This window comes from Rousettus aegyptiacus, unplaced genomic scaffold, assembly GCF_014176215.1.
Source record: "Rousettus aegyptiacus isolate mRouAeg1 unplaced genomic scaffold, mRouAeg1.p scaffold_m13_p_1, whole genome shotgun sequence".
In the NCBI taxonomy this organism is placed as follows: domain Eukaryota; kingdom Metazoa; phylum Chordata; class Mammalia; order Chiroptera; family Pteropodidae; genus Rousettus; species Rousettus aegyptiacus.
In genome coordinates this window covers 59,075,559-59,098,133 of record NW_023416284.1, presented here as the reverse complement: position 1 = coordinate 59,098,133, position 22,575 = coordinate 59,075,559, and the positions used below count along the sequence as shown (strand labels likewise).

Genomic DNA, 22,575 nt, shown 5'->3' with positions numbered 1-22,575 from the left:
CTTGAAACTCCCCACACAAGAGTAGGCAAAGTAGAGATGGCTATTTTCATTAGCCATGGCTTAGTTATAGTCATTTGTAGGAGTGTCTTGTAAAAGATATGTGGGGACAACTGTTTTTCTTAAACATCAATTTATTTATTTTCAGGGATTTTATTAATTTAGAGGAAGAACAGAAGAGTAAACAGTATACTTATTTGGAAGTTTGATTTCTTTCTCTTTCTTTTTATATTTTCCTTCTTATTTCCCATTAATCTGGTCTTTTCCTAACATATGAATAGATTTTATGGCTTTCTCCTAAAGACAGCATTTCTCAACCAGGGGCAATCAGCAATGTCTGGAAATACTTTTGTCACAATATGGAGGTGGATAGGGGGATGGTACTGGCATGTAGTGGATGCTAAACATCCTACAATACACAGGACAGGCCCCACCCCCCTCAATTCCTCCACCCCGAAGAATTATCCAGCCACAAATGTCAATAGTGTGAGGTTAAGAAACCCCATCCTGAAATATGAAGGAGATCTGTCAACTCTGTTTCACAGAAATTTCAGTTTTTGAGCGCATCAGAGTTAGGGTACTTCTCCCTGATGCATTTAGGGACAGCAGTGAGTCTTGAACATCGAGTAGTCCATGCCAGCAACAGTGTTTTTCAGTAGCAGGGAATTAAACAGTTATATACAGTCCCAATATTTATTAGATTTGTGTGTAACATATTATTTTCATGCATTGGGACTACTTAGTATACATAGGAAAAATGTAATAAATGTGATACAATCACAGAAATTGAGTAACAAAGTCATATGTCACTGCCTTCATGGGTGCAGAGCTAACCAGCCTTTGATGGAAGCGGAGTTAGAGGCCTCTGAATTGGGATATTCAGGCTCCTTCACTAACAAATTTGGCAGTGGCATGTGGTAAACAAGTTTTATTTTGAGCATGTATGTGTATAAAAAAAAGAACGAAAGGACCCATATTGAATTTTAACAGTGGTTACCCATAAGGAAAGGGAGAAGAGATAGAAAGACGGGACAGAGAGGGGAGAAGAAAGAGGACTTCGATTTTTTAATTTATTTTATTTTATGTTTATTTATTTATTTTTCAATTTATTATTTTTTTATGGTAACATTGGTTAATAAAATCCAATAAGTTTTAGCTGTACACTTTAACGGTAAGGTATATATATTTTTATACTGTGTGGACTTCAATTTTTTTAAATCAGCTTTATTGAAATATAATTTCTATACAGTAAAATTTACTAATTTTAAATGTACAATTCAATGAGTTTCGACAAGTGTATTCAGTTCTACTAAGTCCAATAAAACTTTAACTTTTCGTATTGGAATCTTTAACATGAAGCTTGTAAGTTTGTTTATAATTTGTATTGTCATTAATTAGAAAAATATTTTTAGGAGAACTTGTTGAAATTATATAATCATACCTCAACATATTTTGTAACAGTGGCTTAGAAAGATGCGTAAACCATAGCAAAATAACCAGAAATAAAAGGAAAAGGTGATGTAAAGTGGGAAACAATGATTTGAACTGAAGCCAAGTCTTAAAATGCAGACCATGGATTCTCATTTCCTTGTTTACACATGGAACATTCAGACTTTAAGCTTCCAGTTAGTCCATGTGAAAAGGGAAACCCCATCACCTTCTCTTGTATGTTTGAAAGCTTTGATGAATTTAGGCTCCTATTTAGCAAATCCAATTTGCCATCATTCCTTCCAAGAGTTCATGATACCTTGTACCATCAGTGTATTTCATAAACTCATTAAAGGTTAACCCCCAATGAGTTTGTCTACCCATGAGGAAGCAAAAGTTACAAGGGCCAAATTTTAAAGCTAAACTTATTCAGGGCATTAACAGAGGGTGGAAGGTAATTTAAAGTGAATCCATACATAAGGCCAACTTACGTTGAAATCTAGGAACCAAGTATTGTAAAACCACGAAATCACCTATGGAGGGCAGTGGTTTGCTGGAGCCAGCTCCTACCACTTTATGAGGGCCAGTCGCTAAATTTTTAGTAATTTTGCCAGCTGCTTGTTAAACATAGTCATTATTAAACATTCGATTATATAAACTTAACAATTAAATTATATTATTATACTAAAAACAAGGGTAATCAATATTTAAAACTCATTACTTCCTTAGTATGTTCCATTTTACCATGGCTGTGCTCTTAAGGTTATTTACATCTGTTGTATGTGCTATGGTGGTAACATTATACAATGGTGTGCCATTACGCATCTATTCTCAACTCCATACTCATATGGCACATTAGTAACTTGAAATTGGACACAGTGGGATGTTTACATTCCAGAAATCAGCAAACGCTACAAAACAGGGCTTGATTCATCATTTTATTGATTGTCTAGACATAAGAAAGTGACAGAAAATTTAATCCCGCAGATTAAACTTAAAAGTAAGTCATGTGTGTAGCCATTACGTTGAGAGGGAAAATGAAGAAATATTCTTTTAGTATTCAAAAACTGTTGTACTGCAAAGAATTCACTCATGTTATTGCCAAACCAGCAAAGTTTCCAATATATGTCTTCATTGTTTCACTTGTCTCATTAGTGTAAACAAAAAATATCAACCAACATCCATGTGGGAACGACACTGATTTGTCAAATGCAACTATAGGTTGGCCTCAGATACACAAGCACTGAAAAAACAAACAGAAGCATTCTGTGAGAATCAACTGGCAACATGACATTTACAGTTGAGTACTGAACATTTTATTATTTATAAATTATGTGCTACCCATCCTTTATATCAGTTAGATATAATAAACGTATATGGGTATATTGTACATAGATTTCTCCCCACATTCACCAGCACACTACTGCCTGGAACTGAAGATCTCAGGACACTAAAATGTGCTGAAGACTTTTTCCTTAGCCACCTAGGCTGAGTACAGTTTAATAGCGTGACTGGAGGTCCCGATGATGATTTTCTTCATCCTGTTCCAGAAAAAAAAAAAAAAAGAATGCTTTTGTGTGGGCACAGTCTCTTCCCTAACCCTTTCACAGTAAAAACTCTTTCATAAATGGGCAAATAGTTTGAGTAGAGGATTTTGAATGACTCAGTGCAAAACAGTCACAATTATTGCAAAAAAAAAAAAAAAAAAATTTAGTGCATACCCTACTGATGAAATAACCAGGGAATCATTTGTTCATACAGAGAATAAACGTTAATCCATGAGCAGTTGAGTCAGAGTAAATGGGGCTGGTCCTGAGCCTCATCGTAAAGTGTGTGTGTTTGGCTGTTTCTGGTCTCTTACCTTGGAGCCTGCCCTGCCCCTTTGCTGCTCCCAGAAACAATAATGCCTTGCCACCCACTGTCTTCTTCCATTCCCAAAGACTTTGCTCCTCTTTCATCTACTTAAAGAACATAATCCTAGCTTCTAGGAAACCAACCCAGGTCATCCAGCAGCAACTAGGAAGGCTTCAGGGGCTAGACCTTCTCTGTCGCAAATGCATTTAAATGCAAATTTTTAAATATTTGCATGTCAAATAAATTAGCCCCCAGGCTGCCAGTTTGTGAGCTCAGAGTCTAGTCTTTCAAGGTATTTTGGCAACGTGGTAGTTTAGTGTGACAGGAAGAGATGGGCATTTGGATATTGACATACCTGGACCCAAATTCTGGATTTACTGCCTTAACATGTGACCTTGAACAAATTATTGAACTTCTCTGAACCTGGGTTTTCTCATCTGTAAAAATGTTTTGTTTTGAGAAATGAATCAAGAATTGATAAACTATAAATAAATAGGAAATACCTCCATTAATGCTCCAGTTGTTTCTTGCTATCACATGACCCAAGAGAACCTGAAAGATCAAGCCCCCAATACCCAGAATTAATTTTTGACGATGAGATTTAGGGTACAGGTATCTGGGGAAACAAGCATAATCAGGGCATGACTTTGATAGCCAAGTAGACAGCTGTCTACTGTACTTATATATAAAACATAACGCTAAGACTGTGGAAGATTTGCTTCTGCACATAGTCTTAGAGAATGCATGGGCAGGGGTAAGAAGGGAGGGTAGGAGCCCAGATTTTGCATTTTGAAAAGAGTGCTTTGGTATGAATTTCTTTCCTCTTCACCTCTGAAATCAGAAACTTAATCAGGGCTATGACTCGCCCAGAGAATCTCATTCCTCTTGCTCATGTACAGAGCTTAGAGTGGGAGGTTCTCCCAGCCTTCCACAAAAACTTATTTTTGGGGGTCTTTTCAAAAATGGTTCATGTGATTTGTGGTTGTAGTTTGAATAACAGAAATCTTTCTTCCGCATATTCATGTAGGTCATATATCTGAGCAAAAGCAGCATCTTCAAACATGAAAGAGAATTTGTGGAGGAGATGGCAGCTAGCTTCGAAAGGAATATTTGACATTGAAAGTATGCTCAGATTTAACTAAAAAGAACCATGTAACCTCATTCTTGGAATCTGTACAGCCAGCCCATCAATTCAGACAGGATGTTTAAAAGATAACCTTTCTCAGGTTCTGTTTATTTTGACCTGATCTACAGAAAGACTATGAAAAATGAGAACATGATATCAATTCTATAATTTCATCCATAAGCTATATTGACTTAGCCTTAAAAGTTCTGCCCAGACTTATTGGTCGCTCTATCGCTATACCCTCAATAAACTCTTAATGGATGAATAAATAAGTCAATGAATGATTTTAGATATCCTATAGCAATGAAAAGTGTGCTTGAGCACCATATATTGTATATCTCAGTGGAATCTAAAATCAGTTGCTTTTAATATTGGCTCAGTTTTGATACGTTTAGTTGGGTACATATGTATGTTTCATAGGAAGATCAATTATGAGCAAGCCAAAAATGTGCTCCAGATATTTCCTAAATATTCTAAATACCTTCTATATTCTTTTACTGCGGCATTTGACCAATTTGTCCTAAATTGTTCTGTGAAATGACATAGCCCAGGAATTTTTTTTTTTTTTTTTAATTCTTGTAATACAAAGAAACCATGAGTAACAAGTGGGAAAATGGAGCTGCTTTCCAGTCCTTTGGATGAGAAAATTCCCAGAAATGTTGGGAACTGCCGGAAATGCTTGATTGTTAATGCAGCTAGCCATATAAATTCTCTTGGGCTGAAAGCCAGACCCTTCCCACTCTGTTTTGTGACAGCTCCACTCTGGGGAGCAAGGCCGGTTCCGCCAAAGCAGCAGCTGTGTAACAGACCGCAACATGACCAAGACGATACTCAGAGCCGTTTCCTCTCTACTGCGTGCCTTCTTCCTTAAGGAGGAGCCTATGATGGAAGTGAGGTTGACTTTCTTTTTCCTGCCAGCATACCCTTCACTTGCTTGTCCTGCCTTGAATTATAAAGTATTATCTCCCGAAGGCAGAGCCTGTGACAGCATTGCCTTTGTATCTCTTTCTCTTTCCCACCTCCCATCGCCATGGTGCCTGGCCCAAAGGGGAACCTCCACAAAGACTATGGAATTGAACTGAACACCAGTTATATCCAATTTAAATAATAATTACTCGATTTTACACAAAGTGGAATAATTTTGAGGGAGAATGTAAAAGTCAGAAAAGGTATTTGAAGCAGTATCTTGACTTCTTGGATCTTCCATGAATGTGCTATGGAACTTCTGTGTGTTTTCCAGAGTCTGGGGTCTCCAGGGACTTGGTAGTGGCTGTGGAGGGTATAAAGCTTTCTTTTTTTGGTTCTGGCAAGGGACGCAGTGAGAGGCCATAAGTACAGTCCCTGCAGTTAAAAGAACACTAACTTACACAGTGCTCCGGAGCGATTCACTTCCTCTACCATTTTTTAGAAAAAAAAGTTGGAACATGAAACTAAACAGTCAAATTGCTACATTCTCAGGATATTTGAAATGATGCCCATATTTTAACAAAAGCTTCTGTGCATCCACAAAGCGGAAACAAAACCTGTTCCTCCACCTCACCCTGGCTCCTTCCTGGGGAGTCTGAGCTCTTTGAGGTGATGCCCTGCCAGGCGAGTTGGTCCTGTGAGTGTGTCCTCACAGTGCCAGTTCCAATACAGCAGGGCAAAGATGTTAGAGGGACATCCAGTCTCCCGAATCTTTTTCTGTGTGTTTTCCTCTAACTGGTGGGCACCCTGCATTGTGTATATACATGAATCTCCTGAACCCAGCTATAAATAGATGGCAAGCTGTCTTATTTAGACAATAACAACATATACAAAAAAAGGAAAACAATTACTCTGACAGGAAAAAAAGAAACCTGGGCTTTGTTCCAAAAGACAGAAACTCTTTGTGTTTGTAATAAACACCTTTAGCTCTTTTATAGAAATAAAAAGTATTTTTTGTTTATCATCTATAGTTACACTTCTTAAATCCTTTTCATTTAGAAAGACTACACCTGGCTGCTTTTGTATTTTTTGTCTTTTCACAGTTAAGCAGAACCACTCACTGTCCCAAATGGGGCCCATTCTATTATTGAAAGTCATTTCGTTTGGCACATTTTCTAACCTGTCTTAAAATGATAACCTGAGGGCCTTGATAAATTAATTGAAAACCTTCTTCTAAGGTGGCTTTGCTCGTTTTCTTAAGACATTTATTTTAAGAATAACTCTCGGTAGAATTTATCAGTAAATTACTTTATGCATTCCCAGCTTTAAGTTATTTCCCCACTAAGGATATTGTAATTCCTTTCCTTACAGTAATGAAAAAAAAAAATGAAACTATTCTCAAACAATGCTAGGCTGGGAGTGTGTGTGTTATGTGCCATTGAGTCTGTTCCAACTCCTGGCGACCTTGTCAGTGAGTGATGTCCCCAATGTCCTGTCCTCAACAGCCCTGGCCGGCTCCTGTAGACTCATGCCTATGGCTTTTGTTAGGGAGTTAATCCATCTCATATTTGGTTTTCCTCTTTTCCTGCTGCCTTCAATATTTCCCAGCATTTTTTCCTTTTCAAAGAACCCTGGCTCGTAATGCACCCAAAGTAGGACAGCTTCGGTTTTGTCATTTTTGCCTCCAATGACGTTTCAGGCTTAGTTTGCTTAGTGGTTAGGAACCACTTGTTCATCTTTCTGGTGTCCAGGGTGTCTGCAGAGCTTTTCTCTAACACTGTACTTTAAATGCTTACTGGCCTTTATGTCAGTAATTTTAGGACTGCCCCCAACAGAAGCTATAAATTATAAATATAAAGCCCAGAAAAGAGAGAAACACTAAAGAGTGAGGAGAAGCAGTGATTAGAATTTCAAATAACTGAAGAACAAAGCAAACACATAGGAACTATGTAGGGAATGGAGGGGATTTTTCACTCAAGGAGGTATGGGTGGGGGGATGGGAGGGAGCATGGAGAAAGCTTGAGCCCAAGTAAATAAAGCACAACGATTGCAGGGAGAGGCAGGAAGCATACAGTCTCTGTTACTCCAAAGAAACTGGGCACTTTCTGAGGTAGGCACAACCCTGGAATTTTAGTTTGTTCCCTCACTGATAAACAAGAAGTCAGCACCGATAACGATCCTTGATAACATTTCCTCTGGAATGTGCAACAATTCCATATTTCATGTTTCTGCTTCATAGTCACACCGGACATGCATGAGTCAGACTGAGAGGTAGGAAATTTGCCCAGGCAACTTATAGGACCATTGAAGGTATAGTCAGCCTATGAGGTGTGGTCTTGCCATGCTTTTTTCTATTTTAACTCATCTTGTACTGAGCCATAGGTGATTTCTTTACCTATGGGAAAAGAGTGCAATGAATTATATATAGGCTGTGAATCTGGAAACCAACTGGCAGTTATCTAGAGCTTATGAATGGTGGGAGCAACTAGCTCTCACAATTATGATAGACCAAAATATGCTACCCACAATTCTCTCACTTGCTTAGAAGATGGCTATATACGAAGCTTTTTATTTTACTCTTTTATTTTAATGCTTTTAGGTGCTTGTGCACTCACTAGTTCACCCCAGGTCCACCATTCCTTATTGTCTTACATCCAGAGTCATTCGGATCAGAACCATAGAGTACAGTACCCTTCTGTACAGTGTAAAGAAAAAGACAAAGGTGGCCTCACTGATTTTAACCTGATTTACTTTAAGTAATGAACTATATTTATATTTCTGGAATAGGCCATATCTCATTTTCCTGAAGGAATGCAATTGTTCAAAAACGTAATTGATCACAAAGTCCATCCTGGTGTGCTCCCTATATCCCTTGAAAGAAATGGAGAAATTAATCAATTAGTTATAAACAAATTTTAATTGCCTGCTATATGCCAGGTGACTTCCAAGAAACAAAGAAGGAAGAGTGCTCATATTTGTTTCACACTTAATATGTGCTAGGAATTTGTGCTAAGCATATCACATTCATGATCATTTTGTTTTGTTCTTTTTATTTTAATTTTTTATTTTTTATGATGACATTGGTTAATGAAATCCAGTAAGTTTCAAGTGTACAATTCAACAGTAAGGCATATATATATTATATATATATATTATATATATTGCATTGTGTGTTCACCTTCTGTAGTTAGATTTCTTTCTGTCACCATATTTGACCCCTTTTACTCCATCTACCTCCCTCCTCTCCCCTCACCCCACCCTCTGGTAACCACTATTCTATTGTCCATGTCCATTAGTCTCTGTTTGTTTGTCCTGTTCATTTGTTGCTTTTATGTTTATATCAGACATATAAGTGATATCATGTGATTTTCAACTTTTTCTGTCTGGCTTATTTCACTTAGCGTGATTATCTCAAGATCCATCCATGTTGTCACAACTGGCAGTATTTCATCTCTTCTTAGGGCCAAGTAATATTCCATTGTATATATGTACCACAGCTTCTTTAACCTATCATCTATCGTAGGACACTTCAGTTGCTTCCACGTCCTGGCCACAGTGAATAATGCTGCTATGAACATTGGTGTGCAAATATCTTTTCAGATATGGGTTTTCAAGTCCTTAGGGTAAATACCCAGTAGAGGGATTGCTGGATCAATATGGTAGATCAATTCTTAGTTTTTTGTGGAACATCCATACTGTTTTCCATAGTGGCCATACCAATTTGCAGTCCCACCAGCAGTGTATGAGGGTTCCTTTTTCTCCGCATCCTCTCCAACATTTGTTATTACTTGTCCTGTTGATTATAGCTATTCTAACAGGTGTGAGATGGTATCTCATAGTGGTTTTGATTTGCATTTCCCTAATAACTAGTGATATTGAGCATCTTTTTGTATATTTGTTGGCCATTTGTATGTCCTCTAGGGAAAAGTGTCTATTCAGGTCCTCTGCCCATTTTGATTGGATCATTTCTTTTTTTGTTGTTACTGAGTTGTTTGAGTTCTTTGAATATTTTGGATATTAGGCCCTTATTGGAGGCATTGCTTACAAATATATCTTCCCATTCGGATGGTTGTCTCTTTACCTGTTGACAATTTCTTTTGCTGTGCAGAAGCTTTTTAGTTTGATGTAGTCCCATTCATTTATTTTTGCTTCTACTTCCCTTGCTTTTGAGGTCAAATTCATAAAATCTTCTAAGTCCAAGGTCCATGAGTTTAGTTCCTATGTCTTCTTCTATGCAATTTATTGTTTCAGCTCTTATATTCAGGTCCTTAATCCATTTTGAGTTAATTTTGATGTGCAGTGATAGATATCAGTCTAGTTTCATTCTTTCGCAGTTTTCCCAACACCATTTATTGAAGAGGTTTTCCTTTCTCTGCTTCATTCTGGTTTTTTGTTTGTTTGTTTGTTTGTTTTGTTTTGTTTTGTTTTGTTTTTTTAAATAATCTTCAAAGTTGCCCTATGGGGAATAAGTAATGACGTTGTCATCGCATTTTACAGCTGAGGAAATTGAGGTTCAGAAAGCTTAAGTGACTTGCTCAAGGTCACAGAGTTAGTGTGTGTGGCAGAGCAATTCTGATTCCAAACCTCATGCTTTGTTCACTACATTATGCCTGGACCTGTATTCAAGAGCTAGCAATCCATTGGAAAAGAAAGAGAAACTTTGTAAAAACTCTCATATGAAAATGCTTCCTAATTTTGAAAAGTCTGGGAACATATTAGCGATTCTCTCTAGGGGATCCAAGCAGAAAAGATGCTAAACCATTAGATTATGTATGAAAGAATGTAGGTTTTAGAAAGAAAACAGCTAAAGAAATCACCATTGGAAATTGAGGGTACAGTGTTATATGGTTTTAAAAGTAAAGATTGACCTCCAAAAAAAAGCTATTTTAAGAGTGAGGTTGAAGATTAAAGCTTGGCAGCATAGTAAATGAGCTTGCAAACTGGAAACTTGAACTTTGTCTGTTCATGCTGTCAGAAAATATTAGTGGCTTATTAAGAGCTTATTACTGTGCTTTATTATGTACATTACCTTCATTTAACTTTCACAATAAGAATGAGAGACTATTATTATCCCAATTTTATAGGTGAGCAAACCAAGAAGTCAGAAAAAAAAAAAAAACTTAAAAAAGCTTACTAGCTCTTAAAGGTTGGAGCTGAGACCAAGTTGATGTTCTTAATGTGCCCTCCCCAAGACTATAATAAATGGAAACCACCATTGCTGTGTTTTGAAAGCAGCCCAAAAGGAAGTCCACATAAGATGTAATTAAATAGCAATTCATAATAGAAAACGGCTTGAGTTAAGATTTTTTCCTCTTATATAAGCCTCTTCCTATTATTTCTGATCATATCTATTTTATAAAGAGGGCTAAATTGAAGAAGTTGCTAATTTGCTTAGGATAGACAATCTTTAGGAGTGTCTTTAACATCTTTTTTTTTTTTTTTGCCATCAAAATAACCTTTAATACCGTTTACTAAAACGCAACTTCCCCTTTCTAATCTTATTTTTCTTCCCAAATCTACTTTTCATTTAAACATATACCAACATAAAAGGGAATTTAACTTCTTAATTGTTCACATATTCAAATAGATCTAAGGTTTCTCAATCAGAACTCTAAAGAAGAACCCACCCTACAGTTGATCCACAATAGGGGCCCTATCCTTTCAGAGAACAATTTAAATTAAAAAGTGCAAGAGAGGTGCCCAGTCAAGTCCTGGAGCTACACCAAACTGTACCGTGTCATAATAGGATTACATATGAAAAAAAAAATACATAATACCACAAGAGAATAAATAATAAATACCAAATGTTGATGGTAGTTCGTAGGAGAGAGGGAGCCGCTGCAGCTCTGGAAGCCAAGAAAGAGACCAAAGTGAGATGATTAATAAAGAAAGGTTTGAGTTGCGTAGATCTGGGTTTGAAATCATCTATGTAAACTTGAGCCAGCGATTTGACCTTTTTCAGTTCAGTTTCTTCATTTATAAAATGGGAATTTCGAGATTAAATAAAAGGTAAAATATTTAGCATGGTACCCTGCTTGTTATGGTCAGTCTCTTCCATTACACTGTGACCTCTTCAAAACCTGAATCTATATCCTGCTCACATTTGTGTCTCTTGGCTTTTGATGTAGTGCATAAGCTCTCTCCATTCATGATGCTTCCTTCCTTCCCTACAAAGGATATTCCATGATCAATCTACTCCTGGCCTTTCTCGGCCCTTGACATATTCCACACTAGGAGAAGTGAATGGTTTATGGGATTGGTGAGTCAGGAAAAGCTTACCACATGCCACTCTCCATGTTCTCTTGGGAGCATTCTGTCTCTTCCACTCTTTCATACCATAAATCTTACTGTCCAGTGGTGCCACCGCAACCAAGTGGGCAAGTCTACCTGATTCTGGCGTCTAATAATAAGAAGCACATTTTCACAAAAATAGTGAAGGGTAAAGGGACACCTGGCTGGAAAGGAAGATTAGAACCAGATTGTGGAAAAGAGCTTGCTATAGCTTCGTTATATGACGTTTAGGCTGATTCCTTAAAACATATAGATGTTCATAAAGAATGGAAAGACTCTACATACTAAACCTAAAATAATACTTGCTGTGTTTTTGATGTTTGTGCATTTTTGTTATGTGTGTGGTTTGGGGAGGTGATTATTTTTGGGGGGATGTTGTTTTGATTGTGTTGAGGTGGAAGGATGGAGTATCAATATTTTAAATTTTGTGTTGTTTTAAAAGTTATTTTATACTAAGTTACTAATAAACCCATTATTTGATTAATAGACCTGCTAAATCAGTTTTTATCTAGGTGTGGTCCAGGGGTCTGCCTCAGTATTACTTGGAGGGCTTTCAGAATGCAAATTTCTATGCCTCACCTCAAATCTGCCAACCCAGAATCCAGTGGCAGGATGAAGCCCAGGTGATTTTTTCACTCATTGTTTAAGGGCATAACCTGCCAACGGACAGGTGAATTCAGTTTAAATGTTCATAGAAGAAATTGTGTGTATGTGTGTGTGTCTGTGTGTGTCTGTGTGTGTCTGTGTGTGTCTTTGTGTGTTTGTGTGTGTGTGTGTGTGTAGATCAGATTATTGACCATCTGATCATTGTTCTGGTCTTTTTTTTCCTATAGTTCGGGTCAGCCCTGCTTACTCGGCCAAAGATATGTCAAAACCCCAGATGGGTATTTCAAATATGTGGCCATTTTGTGTCTTACTGTTAAGTCTTATGAACAAAAACTAGAAAAATTATAGACAGCTTTAAAACCTTTTTAAAATTAGAGACTACACGCTTTTAAAAGAACAACAACAACAAGAACCCTTGCAGTTCTTCCAAAGAATCACAGCTTCATCAGGTTTTCCTTTTCTGGTTTTAAGTTACTAAGGGTAACAGACAGGAACTTCAACACAGAGGAAAGTTTTAGGCATCGCTTACAAGCTCATATTCCATCGCATTGCCTTCCTTCTATTTGAAAGTATGGGGAGACGCTCTGCTTAAACCTGCTGTGTTTCTCTTGTAGACCATGCAACAGATGAGTGACCACCGCTACGACAAACTCACTGTGCCTGATAACGTGGCTGCAAACTGTATCTATCTAAATATCCCCAGCAAAGGCCATGTGTTGCTGTACCGAACCCCAGAAGAGTATCCAGAAAGTGCAAAGGTAAAAATCATCCTTCTTGGCCACTGCACCTAGGTAGGCCTCCCTGACAGTCTCCCTGCCTGGAGATTTCTTTTATGTCGGAGCGACAAATAACAGGGACTTCTTTTCCTCTATACTTATCAAATTATTAAGAAAGCAGAAAGGATAATATAATTTAGGGCACAAGAAAAGTTATTTAATTCACTTTCCTCATTCATGTCATTGGTCACTAATGCATGCACTGTAATGGAGCTGATCATGCCTGGTAGTCAGAGCTTTTCAAATAAGTACTTGTGTTCCAGCTCTGATTAAATGCCCTTGCCCACACTCAGATACTCATTAAGCACACAATTAGATAAGTCAACTGTGTCATGGTTTTTGACAAATTTGAGCTGCTCCCCATCAGAGAATCCACGTTTACCGAGGGCTTTCCCTGTGCCAGGCACTGTGCCAAGTACACTACTACATGCATTATATTATCAGTTCCTTGAAACAGCCCTGTGAGGGCACTATTATTATGCTAGTCTTTCAGAGAAATAATCCACGGTTCAAAAGTGATCCGATGTCACTTGACTGACGTCACAGTGTAGGTAGTGAGTTGACAGAAGTAGGTTTGGAACCTGACTCTGTCTGGCTCCAGCACTCTTAACCACTGCAGTGAATTTTAAGGACCAAGGTGCTTCCTAAAGGAGCATAGTAGATTGTCTTTTAGGTACTGTGTTTTCAGATGGGTTTTTTTTTTTTTTTAATGTGCTTTGTTTGATTATTAGAGAAAAATTTGTGGACTGTTATTTCAAGTTTAGGCACACCCTTTCTATGAGTGTCGAAAGATGCTATAAAATTCATAACTGTAATTTAAAAGCAGTATGACATGAAATACTTTGCTTAAATTATATTTTGTCACATTTTTCCTGGTGGTGTTGATAAAGAAAGAAATGTTAAAGTATAGATGAGAGAGTTTTAAAGTGTGGAGAGAAAGTGACATTCAAATTGAAAACACAGCCACCACCTTTCCTGTATCACGTAATCTACCAACAACAACAGCAGAGTAGAGGCATGTCTGGTACCAACCACATTTCTGACACATCTCTGGCTTTGAAGTTAAAGCACAGAGCTAGTGGTTAACCAATGCTCTGAGCTCTGTGGGCATGTGTGTGGTCTGGATTGCTTGCACAGCTTGGGGTTAAATGGGTGAAAAGCCTAAATTCACAACCAAATTAATTCTCTACAACAGGTGGTAAGACAGAAGCAGAAACATAATTATTCTTCTCTCGCTCTCCTTGATTTTTACAATAGGTTTATGAAAAGCTGAAGGACCATATGCTGATCCCCGTGAGCCTGTCTGAACTGGAAAAGGTGGATGGGCTGCTCACCTGCTGCTCGGTTTTAATTAACAAGAAGGTAGACTCCTGAGTGGCAGTCTGTCCCTGCAGCCGGCAATACTGAACTCAAAAGGCCAACAACTGTCCCCACTCCTGTCGTTTTCATTGACAATCTACTGTGCCACTGTGTGACTAACTTTGGTTTACAAAAGCTTAATTTTAATTTTAATTGCTTTTTTCTGCACCTTCCCCTCCCTCCCCTTGCGGTGATAGCCCCTTCCGGGTGATAGCTAAGCTGTGGATTTGCTAAATGAATTAAGCAACCTAGAAAATATAGAGCTAATGAATTATTGAAATGTGATTAATGGTTGTAAGAAAACACTCATTTAGTGATTGTATTATTAGTGTGAAAACCATTTAGTTGCCAATATACGCAGAAGAAGGTCTTCTTGATCAGTCAGATAAGCTGGGGTGTATTTTTTTGTGTGTGTGTATCATTTATCATCTTTGCTTCCTGTGAAATTCCCTGGCCCATGGATTTTCCTCCCTTCCCTCTTTTTTATCTTGCAACTCTGAAAACCTTTTTTCCAGTTACTTTCTTTGGCTTTTCTCACTTCTATCACAGTCACCTTGACCTTGGGTAAAATCAGGAGTCTTGCCTCCCGGATTCTTTCCTGCAGGCTCACCCTGTCTGCCGCCTGTCTCCTCTGCCTCACGGCTACATCTTCTGCCACCACCCCAACTCTACCCCAGAGGGGCAGACAGAGCCCTCAGCAGAACTGTGAACAAAATCAGAGCTGCTATTTGGGGGAGAGTTCATCACACAGAGGCACATCCTGACAGGGTTTCCCCAGAGATCTAAATTCCAGAAGAAGTAGGGCACCACACCTAAGAAGGTAAATTCAGCACCAGACAGTTGCTAGGGGATTGTAGATCAGGAAACGTGGAAATACCCCATGGGTACGTTTTAGAAAGTCTTTAAGTCACATTACATGAATTTTTGCTTCATTACTATCCACATATAGACCTTGGGGAAAATACTTATTTTTTCTTCAGCTCATTTCTATTTCCTTCCATTGTGACTCACCCTATTTCCAGCCTTCTACCCCCAGCAGTTATCCTGGCCTAGCAAAGTTATTTACTTCAAAAGAGACATCACATCTAAAAATGATTATTGATGGTCCAGTGCAAGCCAGATGGAGCATGTTCAGGAAGTGATTGGCTTGATGCTTGAAACCAACTGCTGACAATGGACAATTACACTTTAAAATATCCATGAACATTTACTGTGGAATTCAATTAAAATTTCTTTTCTCTCTAGCCTTCAAATTGCACAACCTTAAACCGACATGAATCTCTTACATAGAACAATGCCTCCGTGAGGCGAGAGATCGCTGTCTTTTACTTAAACCTGAAAGAATCAGTCTTTTATTTTATTTTATTTTTTGATGGGAAATGACTTTACTTATATTTTATTTTTATTTTATTTTTATCATGATGACATTGGTAAACGAAATCCAGTAAGTTTTAGGTGTGCAATTAAAAAAATGTCTTTTAGCAGACCAAGGAAATGGTACTTTCCAAGGAATGGTGACTGATCCAGACATGTTATAGAACTTCCGAGTCATCTCCACCTTTCCTGTATTGCCTGTGGCTTGTTGTTTAAGAGTAAGAATCAGGGAGATTAAGAAATACTACTTCAAGACTTGCTCTGCTCACCTGTGTGTATGTAATCAGTCACCTTCATTCATTTCATCTCCCCCTTAGCAATTGGGAGTGATAAACCTCTGAGAAAACCAGGACTCATTTAACCACTTTTTGTCTTTTTCATATATTTGATGATTTTTGCCAAAATTTGGAGGAATTTCTTCTCCTCCTTATTGCTTAACTTTAAAATTCACTTCACATGCAAATATCTAATTATATGCATCCTGTGAATAATCCTTATGTTAGTCAATGTCATATTTCCAACTGTCTTATCATGGGTGAATAATATGTTTTTATGAAAGAAAAAATAAATGTTACCCACATGCCCAAGTTAATAAAGAAAAATTGTCCTTAGCAGTTACGGTTGCCCTTTGGGGTTAAATATGGCCTTCTGCTGGGACATCCCCTCTGAAAGTTCAACATCTCAATGCAACCACAGGAAAACAAACCCAACCAGATGGATTAGGCCTAATGTTAAAGTTAACCGGCATATAATTTCCAATGTCTTTACTCCTAGCATTCCAAATTAAAGAATGGTTTTCTAGTATGTTTAGTCAATTGCAAATGATTAGATTTTTCTTTTGAACAATTGGTTTTACAGAAGGCTGTTTTTCACTTTTCCTTTCCTTCTTTCCTTCTCTTTGTCTCAAGAAATCACTTAGAATCTGTGTGCCTCTTCTACAGAATCTTATTTTGCATTGCTATGTCACCAACTAGGCTGGGTTTTTAGACTCCCGTTGTGATATGATAATGTGAAAATCTAAAAGATTTGCAGCGTAGTAGTATTACTTCCTTGGTGTTCTCATCAGCATAATGTTATCTTTGAAGAGGAATGATAATCTGTTTCATAGGTTCCCCTCTTGTCCTTTGTGATTTATAAGAATAGATTAACTAACAAAAACTGCTTTTTGACATTATAAAGACATTAGTAGTTGTAAGTAAGTAAGTAAAAGTTGAATTACTTGGTCAGTCAGTAAGATTCAATTTAATAAGAACGATATAGAGAAAGTACATTATTTAGCATTATCTCTTCAACTGTGATGGATTGCTATAGAAATCAATAAGCAGATCTCACTAATGTGTATTGATTGCTCTTTTAAGCTACTGTGAACAGATTTCTAAGGCCATCTCTTCATCTCAAAGGGGAGAAAACAGTCTGTAGATAAATACCGTGGCTTATTTAGAGTTGCATGTAGTCTTTGTAATTATTTACTCTTTAACATTCTACAGAACTCAGACATGACTTCCACACAGTGTTAGGTTTGTGCATTTTCTTTTACTGACCATCTTGTTTCAGCCAATGTATGGTTATCCACTCTGTGTGCCAAAACCAGTAATGCCTTTCACAGCCCTGTAGTCCAGAGAAGTTCTGCACTGATTTTAGTCTCTTGCTGTCCTGAACCTACAAGTATACCAATCACGATGGAATAAAGTGTGAGTTGTACTGTGATCAACAGTGTATGTCTCTTTTTAAAAAAACGAACAAAAAAAACAAACAAACAAACAAACAGAAACTGCTGTGGCAAATGAAGTCATAATTTCTTTGCTCTCAGAGATGGGGAAGTTTTCTCTCTTCTCTTATAAGCTGTGGAATTAGAAATACTGTGACTATAAATCAACTGCCATGAGTAGCCTGGATTAAAATGATAGTTGAAGAGAGACTTTATTTCAGGCTCCTAAAAAGTGCGCGTGCCCTCCACGCTGCATCAGAAGATCGTGCTTTCACCCGTGCTCCTCCCTAAAAGGTTTCCCTTGCTCCCTTTGACTCCTATCTGGTCAGTACAGTGCACAGAGGCAATCGAACAAATTTTCTCTTCACTCATCCAAGAGTTTGGGGTTTTGCTTTTGTTTGTTAGACAATAAGCATCTTTTAGGAAATTTAAAGATTTCTTTAATGAGGCTTTTTTATGTTTATTTATTTTTTGTAATGCCTGCAGCACTTGGTATTCTTAGGTGGTCACCCATCCAAGTACTGATGAGGCCCAACCCTGCTCAGCTTCCGAGATCAGATAAGATCGGACATGTTCAGGGCAGCATGGCCTTAGGCGAGGCTTTTTTATTTTCAACAATTTTTTTCTAAAGTAGCTTTGTTTTCTTTTTCTGATCGTAAAATTAACTGCTCACTGTAAAAGTAAAATTTGAAAAACACAAAAGAAACTATAAAAACAAAAGTAAAGAAAAAAAGTTACCTTAAGTTTTATCACCTAGAAGAGATAGTTACTATTAACATTTTGGAAAATATCTACACATCTATGAATAGATATAAAAATAAAATAATTTTACGTAATTATGCTGTTCTATAGCCTGCTTCCTTCACTTACCAATATATTAGAGCATCTCTCCATGACAATAAATATAGATCTATATGATCAATTTTAACAACCTAGAATATTCCATGATACTGTTATTGAAGTAGCTCTTTCTAATTCATGTGGTGTGTTACCTTGCAGGTGTTCAGTATCCCACATTGCTAGTAGCTGAGGGGTCTTCAAGCTATCAAAAATGCACGGCTTATAAAGTTTCACACACACCCAGAGTTAGTGCAGACTAGTGTCTTCTTATTATAACTGAACAGTATGAGTAAATGCTCACCAGAAGCACAGATGGGTACTAAAAATCCTTGCAGAGGTCATTGATTCAATCACACCCTCTCAGCTGGTGTTGCATTGATTAGATCTTTCTTATTCAGGTGGTCATCGATCTGGGCAATGAAGCTAAAAAATGCCAACAGCCATCCCTGCACACATTCTGTGGCCATCTAAGTGCCGGAGTGCTCCTCAAAGTGGAGAAGGGAGACACACTTTAAAGGAAGAGTTGGCAGGGGTTCCCTGACTTCCTGGCCTTCCAGAAGGATGGAAGAAGATAAGAATGAGAAAAATCCTCTCTTGTGATGAGTTGCAGATTCTGGAAATTGGAATTTTGCTGACTGAAGAATGCTAGCCAACAATAGTTTTGGCTATGTGAGCACATGTTTAACATACCCACTTTCTGCCAGTCTTTGGGTACAGCTCCTGTCTTTCAAGAGCTGACAGTCTAAGACGGGCAGAGAAGGAAGACTACACGTGTACACAAATGATCACGACACAGCAGAAAGTTAAGTAAGAACTAAAAAGAACAGCACTATGGTGGTTGCTAAGCAGGGTACACCAGACAGTGGAGTTGGGTTTGATCTGAGCTTGAAAGGACAGCTCTGGCTTCAACAGGCCAAGACGGAAGTGCAGGCATTCAAGGCTGAGGGAACAGCATGAGCAAAGTCATGGAGGTAGGAGAGCATGGTGTGTTCTCCAGAAGCACCTACTGTGTGCCAACTAATTCTGCTGGGCCCTGGGGATACAATGGTGACAGTCCCTACTTTCCTGGAATTTACATCTGAATAGGAAGACAGTTATGAAACAAGTTACTGCAAGTGTGATGAACATTAGGAAAGAATGAGGTGCTCAGGACAGATGGTAGGGGCAAGCAAGTGGACTCGTTTGGCAGAAACATAGGAAAATATAAGAACATAGTGAAGTTATGTAGGTTGGAATGTTAAGGGCCTTGACTGTTAAAGTACACTGAATTTGGCAGTCTGTGAGGATCCCCTGAAGACTTTTGTTTGGGTCAGGGAGTGATATTTCTGGAGCTTGGTACAGCAAAATTGTATTGGATGAATGAAAACTGAAACTGGCATTAAGTTTAATTTCTCCAAGTTTAATGTGTCATTTAAAAATTTCACCACCAAACTGAAAGCTATGCAATTAACTCTCTTTATGTTTTCTCTCCTGAAAAACAGATTAATAACACCTTCCCCCTCTCCAAAGGGACATTTTCAATATGAACAAGATAAAAGGACTGAAAGGTTCTTTGGAAGAACGGTATAATGTAAATATCATTATCATCACCATTATCCTCATTAACTCCTATCACATCAAGTCTGGATCCCATCAAAGTGTCATCTTCTATTTGAAACATCAATCACCTACTCCAGAAATAACTCAAGATTTTCATCACTGATGCCTCTAAGCTGGCCTGACAGCTTCCATGGAGAATTCACAGGTTTCCTTGGTAGCTGACACCGCTGCTCCAAAGACACACTTCCATTAGGGAACTGTTGGCAAATTGGAATGTTTCCCATCTCCCTTCAAACACTCGTTTTTAACTCAGTGAAAGCTGGGCCACTTATAGCATGAGATAATGGGTATCAGTCTTTTAGGAGAACGTGTAAGTACCAAATATGTTACCGTAACTATAAATAAATAAAAGATTCACATCAGTATACCAGCTAACCATTTGGTAAAATATAGTCTGGGCTGGCTTGTGACATGATGGATCCCCAGGTCTTGGGAAGACTCCTCTATTTATAAACAGAAGGCTTAGTCATTTGACTATGAATACAAAGAGCAAGCTTGAGTGAATCAACACAGACCTAAGAAGGTAGTTTGCTTTTTCATAAGCTTAAACCTTTCAAAACTGATTTTTAAAACGTTCTTGCGCATGGGCAAGGAAATTAATTGATTAGCTCAGACTTTGGGATATCATGTCCATCCTTGAACCAGTATGCCAAGGGCTACGTGCCGAAATTTCCCACTATTCGGTAACAGCACAAAGACTCTGCATATTTCACAGTAGTGCAGGGGAGTTCAGGAACTGAACAAGTCCTGAGTCCAAGCAGCATTTGAGCCATGTAGAAATGTTAGCTCTTCTACCTCTGGAAGAAGCTTGTGGAATGAACAGATTCATGAATCCAACAGAGGCTTGAAATTCCAGGGTAGGATATGAACAAAGTTACTTATTTTGTTTCCTGGGACCCAGATGAACAGATGAGGTCCCCTAGAGATAGTGGTACCACAGCAACATGGGGCTTGCTTTCTTTCTGGGCTTGACCATCATTGAGAGAGATGGATGGAACACTGTTACCATGGTGAGATGGTAACAAAGAATCTGTCTGATAGGAAACAGGATTCACCCCTACTTGAATCAAATAAAGAGATTTCAGTGAAGGTCTGTTTCAAAGGTATGGGCATTAATGGAACAGACTAGAGATGGTGTGACACCCAAAAAACAGCTGTCAACAGTACTCCTAGGCCCAACGGGACAAGGACAGGAAATCATACTACTGGATCTGACACAGAGCGGGGACCACTGCTCTAGCTAGACATCAGGTTCCAGAGCAGGGAAGCAGTGCCTCAGCCTCTCTTCTCACTCTCTGATCTTCTGGTGCTCCCTACTGACTGAACAAAAACTACAAGCTGGCTAGTGACGGGGCCCACGAGATGACCCCAGCTAGGGTAAACCTCGTCAGTCCCAGGACTGGTAGAGAAGGGCAGAGAAAGGATTTTGAGAGGGTAGATGCTAATCAGCACAATGCCAGCATGAACATGAGCTCATAGCCCGTCAGAGTGACCATCGCCAGCTCTATCTCTCAATGTTGGCATTGAAATCATATTTCTTGGCAAATTCTTCAGGCACATGACAGTTATGTGGTCTTATTCTCTCTCTCTCTCTCAATATCGGAAAATGATTGGAGGAAATCAACAGTAGAACATGAGTCTGCACAACCTGAGGGTGAAAAGAATGTCACATTCCAGACCCATGAGTCCTGGACCTCTTTAGTAAGCACTGTGTTAATGCTAAAATTAGAGCAGTCTCTTCGGCACCTGGTGTCCAAAAACAGCTAGTTGCCTTTCTACAGCATTGCCCATGACCTGCTGGTTACACGAGGTTGTTTAGGACTCCAAAGAACCTCTTTTCTCTGTTTCCTCTTTTGTTTGTACATACAGCAGACCTTGCTAAGTACAAGCTGCTTTGGTTTTACTTAGTTATTTGCTCCTGGGGATAATAGTCTATTTAATAGCAGTGAGTTCCTCGTTCCTGGGGGGATTCAAGTAGAGACCTAAGAATCACATCCAAGAGTAGCTGTAGAGAGATTGCTCTATTCAGTAGAATCTGATATAGATAACATCTAATGTCCTTTACCACCCTGGAATTCTATGATTTTCCCAGGTGACTTTCCTTTGCCCTCTGCCACCCTCCATCTCCCAAATGTATAAACATTGTTCTAATCTATTAATTAATGATAATAAAGTTTCCATGTCTAGCATGACAGCATGAGATTTGTGAACTGGCTCCCCAATATAACTGATGAAGATTATTATTTTAAAAACAAACATTTAAAGTCTCTGGAAATTGATTATCAAAACTGAAAACTTTAGTGCTTCATAGGAATTATCCAAAAAATTAATAGACAACCCACCAAATGGGGGAAATTATTAGCGAATCATATACCCATAAGATATTATATCTTGAATACATAAAAAACTCTTACAGCTCAATAATAAAAAAGACAAGCCAACTTTAAAACAGGCAAAGAATCTGAAGAGACAGCTCTCCATAAATACAAAGAGGATATTTAAATGGCCCATAAACACATGAAAAGATGTTTGTCCTCATTAGTCATCAGGGATGTGCAAATCAAAAGCACAATGAGATACCACTTTACACCCATCAGAATGGCTAAAATAAAAAAAAAAAAATCAGATAATAAGCATTGGCAACAATGTGGAGAAATCAGAACCCTCATACATCGCTGATGGAAATGTAAACTGCAACCACTTTGGAAAAT

General features: G+C 38.2%; 1 protein-coding gene and 1 long non-coding RNA gene across 2 annotated transcripts in view; one reads left to right on the top strand and one right to left on the bottom strand.

Moving 5' to 3' along the window:
- Window positions 1–17,424, top strand: part of DDAH1 (dimethylarginine dimethylaminohydrolase 1) — a 124,200-nt gene extending 106,776 nt beyond the window's left edge. The window contains exons 5-6 of the mRNA XM_016146039.2: window positions 12,823–12,966; window positions 14,242–17,424. Of these exons, the coding sequence (XP_016001525.1) occupies window positions 12,823–12,966; window positions 14,242–14,358 (261 nt within the window). The 3' untranslated portion in view covers window positions 14,359–17,424. The remainder of the gene's footprint in view (window positions 1–12,822; window positions 12,967–14,241) is intronic.
- On the bottom strand, window positions 2,139–2,923 carry LOC118613584. Its single transcript, XR_004955535.1, has 2 exons — window positions 2,839–2,923; window positions 2,139–2,668 (listed from the first exon to the last, which is right to left on the bottom strand). It is a non-coding gene; the product is annotated as an uncharacterized LOC118613584 (long non-coding RNA).
- Window positions 17,425–22,575: the final 5,151 nt, after the last annotated feature.